At 38.9% G+C, this 12,520-nt stretch overlaps 1 protein-coding gene across 7 annotated transcripts in view; it reads right to left on the bottom strand.

The window, feature by feature from the left end:
• Window positions 1-10,184, bottom strand: part of metap1d (methionyl aminopeptidase type 1D (mitochondrial)) — a 30,820-nt gene extending 20,636 nt beyond the window's left edge. For 5 of the 7 annotated variants that reach the window (XR_001479764.2, XM_015359001.2, XM_015359002.2 and 2 more), the window contains exon 1: window positions 10,096-10,184. Coding sequence is in view for 5 of the 7 variants with exons in the window: in XM_015359001.2 (XP_015214487.1) it covers window positions 10,096-10,135 (40 nt within the window). In the remaining 2 variants the exon portion in view is untranslated. Of the gene's footprint in view, window positions 1-6,038; window positions 6,382-10,095 lie in introns of all 7 variants that reach the window. The other 2 variants (XM_015359004.2, XM_006636591.3) reach the window with 2 other exon arrangements.
• Window positions 10,185-12,520: the final 2,336 nt, after the last annotated feature.

The raw sequence follows: 12,520 nt of genomic DNA, 5'->3' as shown, positions 1-12,520 counted from the left end.
CAGCGCCGGAGCCGCAAGAAACCAAAAAAAAAAACCTGCCGGGTGTCTTTTTTGGAGGCTCAGGAAGTTTGCAAGAAGGATGGCAGCCTAGGGGCATGATGCAGTAATAATAACAACATTCAAGCCACAGCGCCCAGGTCATGACAAACCGTGACCCTCCCATCACAGGCCTGGAAGCTGGCCAGGAGCCAGCCTGAGTCCATCACTAATAGGGCTCCAGAACCGTACAAGGAACAGGAGGGGAGGGGGAGGGGGCACAGAGGTCTCCTTTCACTTCCTGCCCTGCTCTTTCTCCTTCCCTCACCAGCTCCAAGTGCTTGAGGGCTCCTCACACAACAGCACCGAGGGATGGAAGCAATGAGCACCTATTCATGGGTGTAAACTGCACATGATCGCCTTGTACCGAGAGCGCAACATGTGACACGCGTGTGTAACGTGCATCGGAATCAAGGTCGATAAGTATTTTTATTACGTGCCACAATTTAAAATCAAACCACGAAAGAGCAGATCTCGGCAAGGACGCTCTCTCTCTGTCCCTCCGAAACACAGAAAAATGATTCCTGGTTGACTATTGCTCGTGATCCCCAATAGATAAAAGCAAAACAAGAAACAAAGAATAAAGGCGTAATGACTGGTTTTCTTACAGGAACTACAATCACAGGTAGTGTGTAGGCAGCTGCTGTGAGGCTCTCTACAAGCAATATTTCGGACAACATCCACCCTGTTTGCAAAAGAGGGTGTGATCTCACATCAGTCTACAAAGGTTCTCCATCAACTAATTTCTTCATCTCTCACTGGCCAATTCAAAACACGTAACAATGGAAAGAGACCTCACAGCCGTTATTATATCTTACATATTAAAGGGAATCTTGGGTATTCCAATACGTTTTAAAAAGCAGCTTGTTTGAAAAGGCAGACAGATTTGTGTTTTCGAGTTGTAAGCTCTGCTGTGAGCAAAGAGAAAGAGAAACAGCTGTACCCTCGTAATGGGCATGTTGGAGTTCCTGGGTCCTTAATTACACGGCTCTGTGAAATGATTATGTAGCCACGCTGACTACAAGTTCTACAGGAGACTGGCCAGAGCCAGGTCATAACTTCCTCACAGGACGTGAGGTCTGGGAGTGATCTGCAGCTGACTGTGTTCCGTCAGCCCGCCAAAGCTGGTGGGCTCCAGGTGCAAAAAAAGGAGATTAGACCAGCGAACCAAGAGATCTCAGTCGCAGGAAGGCCAAAGAACCTTTAACAGCCTGCTGCACATGCACAACGAAAATTAAGATGTAATCAAAACATTTTTACTTTTAAATTCTATGAGCTAGGAGTGTTTCCACATCTGAGTTAAGAAAACAACATGCCATCTGTAGCTAAGGATTATTTTCACACATTTTATGAGTAACGTAAAAACAACTGCTTCACCTTGTTTTCTTTGTGATTGCTCGTGTGTTATTAGCTGCATAACAACCACCATAGGTATTCGATGTGATAACAAAAGTTGTCTCATCCTACTAGAGAGGCATTGTAACCCTAAGACAAGTGAATTTAATACTGCAAGCCTCATGGAGCCCCGTGGAAGGTATCTGTGCTGTGAGTTAGTGCGCTGCAGGAAGCTGAGGGGAGAAAAATGCATAGTTGTGGACGGAACCACCTGAGGAGGCAGCCACTGCTGTCCACCTGCCCCCACCTCAGCAGGGACCTAATGGAGGAACATCATACAGGGTACAGTACACAACAGCAGCAGAAATGCTGCGCACACAATACCATATTGGTTAATACTCCAAAAATGTTCCAGATGTCACATGTTCAGACACATTCATTTTAGCTTGCGTGGGGTGGGGGTTTGCCCCAGTCTGAATCCAATGCCTGAGCTGAACTTTAAAGCTTACTTCCCGTGAAAAACAAACAAACAAAACAATATTATGCAGCACTGTACATCCAAGAAGAAACCATTGTCTAAAATACATATTTACAGCACACCAAAATGACAGATCCTTTCTCTACAATAACATTATGGATTACAATACAAATAACAATTGCTGTTTAGAACATAAACACTGCTGGGCTCAACCAAGTCAGATTCAATACATTGAACACAGGCACATTTATGGTTTCTCACACACTTGATACCAGGGGAATACTTGGCTCTAATTAGCAGATAGCATCTGGCAAATTTCAGCATGTCTCACTGCAGCACAGGCAACATTCCTATTTACTTACTAAGCATTGGTTAAGCTGGAAAATATACTGAAGGTTTCAAAGTCTGAAGCAGCCAGACTGAGAGTGAACTCTTAATACACTGTACATTATACACATAATATGAAAGTATGTGCACTTTAGCCTGCTTTTTAGTCATAATCCTGATTTCTTCTAAAACCAATCCATGGCCATGTTTTTATTATTAGCACATATGTTTAACACTTCGCATTCAAACTTGAATCAAAACCTGCCAGGCGACTTTATGTTGGACATTTGCTTCTGAGTTAACTGGGCTTACTGAAATTATTTGTATTATTTAACTGGCATATACTCTCTCTGCACACAGAAACACCTCATACAAGGACCTGCATTGTTCAGAGGATGAGGGACTTTTGCATAAAGGAAGATTACAATCCACAGAAATGTTTCCTTACAGCCAAACCCATTACTTTCAATAGATTTTGTGGTTCAGACTGACAGTCAGAACTCAAGACTAGAAACTACAAAAAATTGTGATTCAGACTGGCAAAGTATTTAATTCTCTTTTTCTCCTTACACAGTGGTGATTTCACTTGTGAGGCAATATTCCTAATTCTGATAAATGACACCTCCCTTTAAAGCATGATTATTTACTAAAACTATTTAAGAATTATTTGTGTGTCACCTTCAATTCTTAACCTCAGGACAATTTCATTGTTGTATTTAAAGCTGTATCTGAAGAAGCTACCATCTTCTCTCTGGAGTGGGTTATGTCATAAATTCTACTAAGAACATGACTGCTGTCTATTATATTTCCCAAAACACATTAGCCTGATTTATACAGCCCATTGTGACTGAATTCAAATTTTAACTAGGTAAAATGGAATCCATGGTAACAATGTCATACAGTTCATTGCCAGTCAATTTAAAAGTTAAAAATTCAATTCCAGCTTAATTCAATACAATCAAAGCTGTAATACAAGCAAACAGAGAACCCAACCAATGCTGTGGGCTACTTTAAAGTTATCTTTTTTCTTCTTCTGAATCTTGTACAAAACAAACTATTCCAGTATTCTTCTCATAGGTCTTGCTAAAAAGTCTATACAAAAAATAAGAAGATTTTATTATTTTAAAAATTAAAATGAAGTCAGTGAGCTGACATGCACATCATGAGCACCACATCCAGACTTGAAATATTAAAATCTATTTAAAATAATCATTTTAATACTGTATTTGCATAAACATACAACTACAATTTGTTGTGAACACTGTACAGTACAAAACACAGTAAAGTACATACAAAAACAAAATATAACAGATTTGGGGGATTTTTGTAAATCTCTGTCATAGTTTGCAGTCTCTCCTTGATCTAATAAATTGATCCCAGGTATTTATAGATGCACATGCTAAAGTCAAGTCAATTACCAAGAATGTCTACAGAAAAATGTCATGTTTTCTTCCAGTCAAATTGTATCTGAAAATAAAGCTAAACAGCAACAATAATTACAAAATGCACTGGAGCAATGAATTCATTTTTATCAGTACAGTATTCGAAAATCTGCTAAATCTGTTCTTTTCCATTCAGTATGATTGGTATGAGTTTTCATATTTAATGTTTTTAATCTGTGTCCAGAAGACACTGGTAACACCTGGATACCTTTAAGTTTTATGTCACTCATTTCCCCCGCATCTGAAATTCAACAGATGTCAGCTAATAAAATAATCTGCTGAAAACTGGATAATGTATTACTAAAAACAGAAATTCAAAACAGAATGGGCTCACATGGAAATGAGAGGTCCTACCGCACAGATTAGCCACTTGACAAGATTACAAGGGCTTCCTGTCTCAAGACAGCGATGCTATCTCTGTCTGATTCTTCCAGTCCTGCGTTTTAACTGGAACCCCTGACAATTCTACACCAATTACAGCCTAATATCGGAGTTTTAATTAGAAAACAGCACTACGACAGACCGTGCTCCCTTACCTCAGAAGCACGGCTCGTTAAAAAAATGAATGCCTGCTCCTTGACCGCAGGGTTGTCAACTCAGTACAAGGAACGTTTCCTTCCACAGCTCCAAATATAGTTGTCTTTTTTTTCCCTCTCATTTTTAACATCACGTGGCTCGTGCCAGGCTCCAAGTAAATGAAAGCCAAATGCCACTGTAGGTTTGAATCACTATCATTAATGATCACAGATGTTCACTCTAATACAATATGGCCGTTAGCATTTGTTCAAATCAATTTACAAACCCAAAAGTTAAACCAAACAACTTTTATAAATGACCGTATTGGAACACAAAGACAAGAACCTTAAATATTTCACCTGAGCACAGACAAAGTCGGCTTTTGGGTATGAAATTTAAAGTTTATCGAGTTGTGATACAGGAAAGGGCTTGTTTACATTTCCAGCACTACCAACATACATCATTTGTGACAAAAAATAACAAGCACTGCAAAAGGACTGTTCAATCACTGTCAATCACTTACACCAAACTCAATATAAACAATGACTTGTTAAATCATACCTTAAAGATTCTATCTAAAAACTACTTTTAAAGTAATATTTAATAAAGACATATTTTCCCACCAGTAACGCCTTTATTATGTTTTTTTTAAACCTTCAGATTATGATATTCTATTTTATACTTACTGCAAACTAGACAGAAAGTCTGCAGCAAAGTGGAATTTTAATTTTAATGAAAAAGTGTACATATTTCTAGAAATACCTTGCCTATAGCTCACAAATAGTATTAAAGAATTTATAATAATAAAAAATATAATTTTGTTAAATTAATATATCCAGGTCAAATAAGTTGCTTCACTCTTAAAGGCTAAAATGTAGTGTTGCTGTGCCACATTTAGAGACCAGATAACAATAGCCAGTAGCAAAAACACTTTTAGTACTTACAGAATATTCACAAAGCAATACTATAAACTCGACATGTATTCTTGTAATTTGCAAATGCCTGTTACAGAAAAACAATTGTGGAACAGTTCATTTAAAACTATCAATAAAGAAAACACCACTACTTAAGCAAGACCATGACAATTACTGTGTTCTCAATTCTTTTCTGAAGAGACAAAAACTACGAAAAAAAAACTGTGGTAAGAAAATAGCATTAATTAAATAAAGGAGGAAAGCCTCCACTCATAATTACTAGGCTTAGAAACTGAAAACATTTAAACTCAGTACAGTCTGAGCTGCTTTTATTTCTCTGGACGCAAGTTATACCAAGCCAAGGTATAAACAGAACACCCTCTCAATTTAACGGCCCCAACTTTTTACGTAGAAAACCATATCAGCTGTAAGATCGTTGGTGGTTGAAGAAGGGCTGTCAGTCTTTTATAGGCATATGCCATTTAATAGATGTCAAACCAAGTTTTCCTCACAATGTTTGGTTTGACCTGTCAACACATCTAACATTATCTTAAAGAGGCCTCAATTAACAGAAAGACCCAGGGCAGGTTTCACTGAGGCTAAGGCAGGGCTGCCCCTGGGTTTCTGGAGAGCTAGCAGAACAATGGCTGAGAACACGATAAAGCAGGAGCCGGGGCCTGAACACAGCTTTCTTTCAGCCTCCTGGGAATCTGCGGAGCAAGAAGCTGGGATTCCTAGACACCAGTATCATGTTCATTAGTTACTACAGTTCAGCTGGGCCAAGGTCCAAACTGCCTGCTTGTCTAAGCTGTATGATACCACCGGCGCCATCAGGTAACAGTAGCAGATAAAGAACGTGCCAACAGGTGTAACTGGACACCTGAGCTCTGGGGTTTTTTTTTCTGTGCAGTACATAGTAAAATGATTTCCACCCCCACCCCCCCCACCCTAATTATAAGCAGGAAGAATAGTAATAAAAATGTTCCATACCATTTTGTTTCTGAATAGCAGTTTCACTTTCATCCTGATTCAAAAACACTCACTGTCATCAAGGCATTATCCAGTTCTTTTAGTTTTTGATCCCTCAATGTAAATGAAGATGTAAAATGTGAAAGTTTCTCTCTGTGCTGCACACATATTCCACAGTGTAAAGCCAGGATTATCTAGCATAAGAGGATCCTTTCTTCATACTTCCAAAGCAGATATGGTTTTCTGTTCAAGATGTACAACTCCGCCTCTCCGTTTAGGAAAAATACATTTATCTGGCCTACATTCTTCAACTTCCGCACTCTGTGATACATCCTAGAATACAGCTCACGGAATATACAGTATTCTGTGGAGACAGTAAGCAAAAAAATTGTCTCTAAACCAAGCTGTTCTTCTGAGAGGATTATGAGGAATTTCTGTCTTTGAGGAGACCGGTTCACATGTGGTATTAGTTTTGTATGTACAATCAAACCTAAGCAGCAGCATAATAACATAAGCTCATCAGAGAACAAGCTCCAACTAAGAGATGCAAGGCAATACAAACATCATAATATTTGAACTAAACAGAACTGAAAAGCACAGAAGTAAAGTACAAAAAGTACCAAATCCCTGTAATTCAGCTCCTGACTCACATCACTACTTGATGGACAGAGCACATTTTTTTCCATACCGCACACAAAAGGTGTTGTTGGTAAACTGAATCCACCATGATATCTGGAGACAACAGTTATACAAGTATGCAGTGCCCCCTCACAGAGCTACAATTCAATTCAAGTCTGAAAAGATGAATGACTGCAATCCGTGAATAATGTTCTATAACCTGCAACACTCAGCAGACAGTGCTCAAAGGCACTGGAATAAAGAACCTCTGAAAACACACTGGTTGTACTTCACACATTGCTCTGACGGAAACACAATAATAACTTTGACATTCAAAAGGAAAACAGGAGACATAACCAATATATAAAATGTCATATAAGAAAGTTCATAAAACGCTAAAACATAAAAGACATAATCATAAAAGTAAAATCCTGCAGGCCTACTTTTGGATTGGTTATCACTGTTTTCATCCCCTTCTTTTCCCTATTATTAGCTGGAAATAAAAAAAAAGCGGACTGTTTTGAGAACCATGAAAGATCTTAAACATTTACACCCATTATTTCTGGAAAGACAAATCCAAAAACCGGAGACACAGGGACCGACACAACATGCATACAGATCAAATTTATCTCAGCGTCGAAAATGATTAAAATTGGCAAGCTACCATCCACAATTAACCAGTGGCTGATAACTGGTTAACTGCAGCGTGACATAAACATCTTATTTTAAGTAATGCCTTCAGCTAAGAGCAGGTGCAAAGAGAAACTGAATGAGCAATCCCCAATCAAGTCGCTCCAGCATTTGAATAGCAGGAGTCTGAGGAAGTTCTGGCAAGGTTCCAGGAGAGAAATTATACTTTTTTTAAAAAAAAACACAGCACTGTGGACAAAAGTGAGCTGCATGGTCCCACAGCTCTTCAGTTCCAGGAACTAAACCAACACCAGGGTTTAAACCTCCACAGTATCCCGTCCCCTCCCAGCCAGGCAAACTCTGCTTCCCTCCTTCAGATCTGAATTGAAACTCCAAGGGTAGTTCTGAAGAACAGCCTCTCTGTACAAATAAGTATGTTAAAATGGTACAATCAGTGTTAATCTGGTTTTGTACATAAACTGAGCCGGAACTCAAGATTTCATTTGACTCCTGATTAGGTTTAGTTTGGATTTTTTAATTGTTTTCATGTGTTCTCAATTTGGGTATTTTTCCTTTTATCCTTAACAAACTGCAGGACCCATTCGGGATCTGCTGAAGAAGGCCAGCAGCCACCCCCCCACTCAAAAAAACAACAACTACTAAGCGCAACATTTTGATTCACAAATGAATCTGCCCATTAACTCCCAGACTTCAGAATAATGAATACCTGGAAATGAAGTGGACGTGCATTTGAAACTCAGAACCGGAGGCATTTCTTTACACAAAGGGATGTAGGAGATGTAACAAGCCAGCTGTCAAAGCCCATACTCTCTTGAAGGACAAGGGCCTCAGATTCATTAGCTACCAGAAACAAATTAAAAAGATGGGCAAAATGCTCTCCTCTCATTTGCAAACTTTCTTATATTTTTGTAAAGCAATCAAGTTTATCTCAAGGCACTGTAGTGAAAGACAATATTTAAGGTGTTACCCTTATTTTAACAAAGCTTTAGGAGTGCCAGGTGTGTTAATAAAATACTGACAACTCTAAAATTGCCCAAATATATACCCCACAAAAATATACACCCAAAACTGCACCACTGCTGTAAAAATCCCAAAGCTTTTATTCTGTGCACGTTATCAGTGAAAACAGTAAGATTTCAAGTTATTCCTATGTTTCCTTGAGAAATATGATAACGCCTACAGAAAACAATTATTAAAAAATGAGCATCCTGACTGGGCATTGAGACTTTGCTTTCTGGGGCAAAGTAATTAGTCCTGAGACATTTTAACTCCAGCATTCAGAAATGTCAGCAGTTACAACAGCCACAAGAGGGAGCCTATGAAGAATAACTGCAGTAATTGATATAACTCAAACTGACAACAACAATTGAATTAGGGGATATATTCTCTACACTTGAGGTCATTCAAGTCAACTAAAATTAAGTTCTTTACTGCAGTCTGGGCTTTTATTGGTTGTAATATTGTCAAATCAACCTCATTTCCTTATTGTTGTGTTGATAGGATTTTCTGCAAAAGTAGCACAGTAGACACACAATAGGTTTTTCTTCTCAAGTAGTTTAAGTCTTCGGTCCCTCTAAAACATATTCGGCCATCTGATTATGACTTGAGCAGAAAAAGCTGTCTATTTCACATCAATATTTCAATATGCTGATCTTCTAATTAAGATTTTTAATGTCAATCTTACTCACAACATTAGTTTCCTCCCAGTGGTATCTTCAAAATTCTGGAGCTCAACACAAGACATAATCTAGAATTTTAAACCTCACATAAGACTGAGCAGTAATTAACTGCACAACCCACAACACTACCATCATTTTCTCTTCTTTAGATAACCTGTAGTTATATTATAACAAAAACCCCTAGAGCATTTCTATTTCATGATGTTCATTGCTGAGATTAAAAATATTCATAGTGGAAACAATAACCATTTGTGGTTATTCCAATGTGTGGGGTATTTCTGTGCGATTATATCACAAATGCAGACTCACACAAAATAGCAATATTGTATCAGTCTCATATAATGGGTCACGATGCACAGTAGCATGGATTTATTATTATTGTGTACCCCATTATTTTATATCACAGGCCACTACATATGGCCACTCTACACTGAAGGGTCAGATTAGCTTTCCAAGTAGGTCCTTAGTATTTTTGTGTTCTGGGGGTGGGGTCTTGATATTTTTTCACATTTCAACTTGGGGTATTTGGTCATGTTTTAGCATTCAGAGGGGCTTTTCCACCTTCTGTTTTTTTTTCCCCTTATTTTTAAACTTATTATCTGTTTTACTTTTGGGGGCACACCAGCAAAAGATCTATAGGGGTTAGACACCATCTGGGGTTTATTCCTACCCAAAAGATTAACAAATGGTAATATTGTGCAGTCTAAAAAATATTTATTAGTCAATTGTGATATGTTTTTATTTTTTGTGTGCTTCTTATCACACAGAATGCCTACTGTACATAGAAGTAATGGATCACAGAATGAGTACCCAGACAGCTACAAAGTCAGTGCTATAATGCCTAGATAAACTGGCGTCCCTTTACTTCTTTGTGTCTGTTATTAACATCCAACGAGTCCTACTCTGTTTGGATTAAAACCCTGTTAGAAGTTATGCATACGAAGAGTAAAAAGCTAGAATTGTATCACACAAGTTTCAGCACGACCGGGAATTCACATGGAATCGAAAACAAATATATACTGCGCTTTAAGCAAAGCATTAGGAAAAAATGAAGAAATAAATATAAAGTAATATATTTAAAAAATCGTGCTTTTTGTGAGTAAAAAGGGACCTTCCGGACGAAATCCTACCTCTTTTCACAACACACTTCAAAGCAGAGGGCGCCGCCATGTTGGTTTAAAGTGCTGATCACGTGGTCTTTCAGTCTGGTAGGAGATCAGCAGTTCTTTGCACAAGTGCGTCTGTGTTCAGCGGTCTACACCAAGACCAAAAATGTAAAAACAAAGCTTTAAAATCTCTGTCAGAACAAGCCGCAGAGCTTTTTTGATTTAAAGACTAATGAAATAATGCTCCACAGTTCTTTCTTCTCTACAGAATACCTTACTATAACAATAAAGTTACAATGAAACTCCTTTAGATCTGATTTACATTATCAACAATCGCTTATAATCAGAGCTTTTGGTTGAATAAAACCGCAAGGATGTACAAAGGATGTACAATACTGAAAAAAGGATTGCGAATCCCCAGAATAACTATGAGAATTATTAGACCCTTGTTTAATCAAAACCAGTATTTTTTTAAAATACAATTTTTTATTAATTCAACGTTACCAGAGATGCCATGGTGTACGCGGTATTAATGGAATAATAAAGAAAGAGTGTATGGAAAATAATAAGTGAACTCCTAGGTTAATAGCATAGGTAAGTGGGTAATTAGAATCAGGTGATTAAATAAGTGCACTGCTTGTAAACAAGGACTGAGTTTGGGCAGCCCTGACCTAAATAATGGTCACGAACATTGTGTCTTTGGTTAGTTGAAACATGTTCAGCCATGATCAAAACAGATTTCACAGGACCTAGGAAAAAGTAGGTGATACTCATCAGTCAGGAGAGGGTTTGCCATCATTGATGGAATGTCACATTAGATGTTGTGACAGCAAATTCAGGAGAAAGATTTTAGGACATCCAGCTGTGAGCTGAAGGTGGATCATGCAGCATGACCGTCATCTTAAACATACAAGCAGAACTACAACAGATTGATTAAAGAATAAACTTAATATTTTTGATAGGCAAAGTCTGGATCTAAACCTCACTGGAATGTTAAGCCAGCACCTAGAGTGATCTGTTCATGCCAGGAAACTTTCAAATGTCACCAACTTCTTCTGTAGAACAATCGACGTGATCAGCACTCCTGATCAATTCAACAGTTTAAATTCTGGTGCGGTTAGCAAACTCGTTTAATCAATTTGCAGATGATGATGATGCAAAAATAGGTTGAGTGATGAACAGAAAGAGCAGCAAGCAGAGAAATTTACTTAAAGACTTAGATTAAATCATAAACTGGGCAGACATAGAAAAACCAAGCAGAATACCTGGGTATATACTGTAGCAATAAGTCTGTAATTTAAATCCTCGGAATTTATGTTCATGCTTTACAATATGCTAGGAAGACCTCAATCAGAATACTGTGTTCAGTTTTGCTCACCACACCCCAAAATGGATAGTATTTCTTCAGAAAGGGTTCAAAGAGGAGTGTTATTATAAGAATAATTCCTTGGCTCAGGGGAAATTTCATATACCAACAAGTTAATGGAGCTAAATTCTTTCAGTCTAGAACAAAGGAGATTGATCCATGAAGATTGGGTATCCAAATAAACATATCAATTATAACTGCAAGAAATTAACATTATTAGGAATATGGCAATCTTTTAGTGGCAGGTGTGCTGACATTTTATTGAACAGACTTGGAGGCAAACTCATTAAGCTGATTAACATTGTAATCAGCAGGGCTGCGCCACAGGGGGTCTACTGTGAAAGCCGCGGGCTAATGCTGTGTGCGGCCACTGCCTGTAGCCTGCTGGTTGCAGTGCGGGCTGTACATCTGCAATGCGTGCTTTGCGCCAGGTTGGAGATGCCGTCTTGTGGGATTATGTCCGATTCCTTCCTGACCATGGACCTTTTGGCTCTGGATGCCGGACGCCTTCCGTTGCTCATCCCACTAAATGTTCAATGGAGTTCAGATCTGAAGGTCCGTGGAATCACTGTCACATTTGCATCGCAAGAAAAACGTGGTTACACAAGCAGCACGAGGCTGTGTGTTGTCCTGTTAAAGTTAGGTGGAGTCCAAGGACCTCTCAAAGTCAGATTGCCTTGTATCAGTCCAAGTGCAGTTCTGTAGGACAAGACACTCAACCACACGGCGACCCCTTGGAACTTGCCGGTACATCTCCTCCAACTAATAATTAAAATTCCTTACACTTATATAGCGCTTTTCTGGGCACTCCACTCAAAGCGCTTTACAGGTAATGAGGATCCCCTCCACCCCCACCAATGTGTAGCCCCCACCTGGATGATGCGACGGCAGCCATAGTGTGCCAGTACGCTCACCACACACCAGCTATCAGTGGGGAGGAGAACAGAGTGATGAAGCCAATTCATAGAGTGATATGGCTACTGGTACAGAGCTGTGCTGCCTGTGACGTGTTTATAGACAACTGGCTTGAAGGTGTGGCAGCTTGGAGGGGTCTGCATACAGCTCCTCACTCTCCGCCGTAGG

Source organism: Lepisosteus oculatus, chromosome 12 (genome assembly GCF_040954835.1).
Source record: "Lepisosteus oculatus isolate fLepOcu1 chromosome 12, fLepOcu1.hap2, whole genome shotgun sequence".
Classification (NCBI taxonomy): domain Eukaryota; kingdom Metazoa; phylum Chordata; class Actinopteri; order Semionotiformes; family Lepisosteidae; genus Lepisosteus; species Lepisosteus oculatus.
Note: the sequence above shows the minus strand (reverse complement) of the source record. Positions and strands in the feature narration are given on the sequence as shown.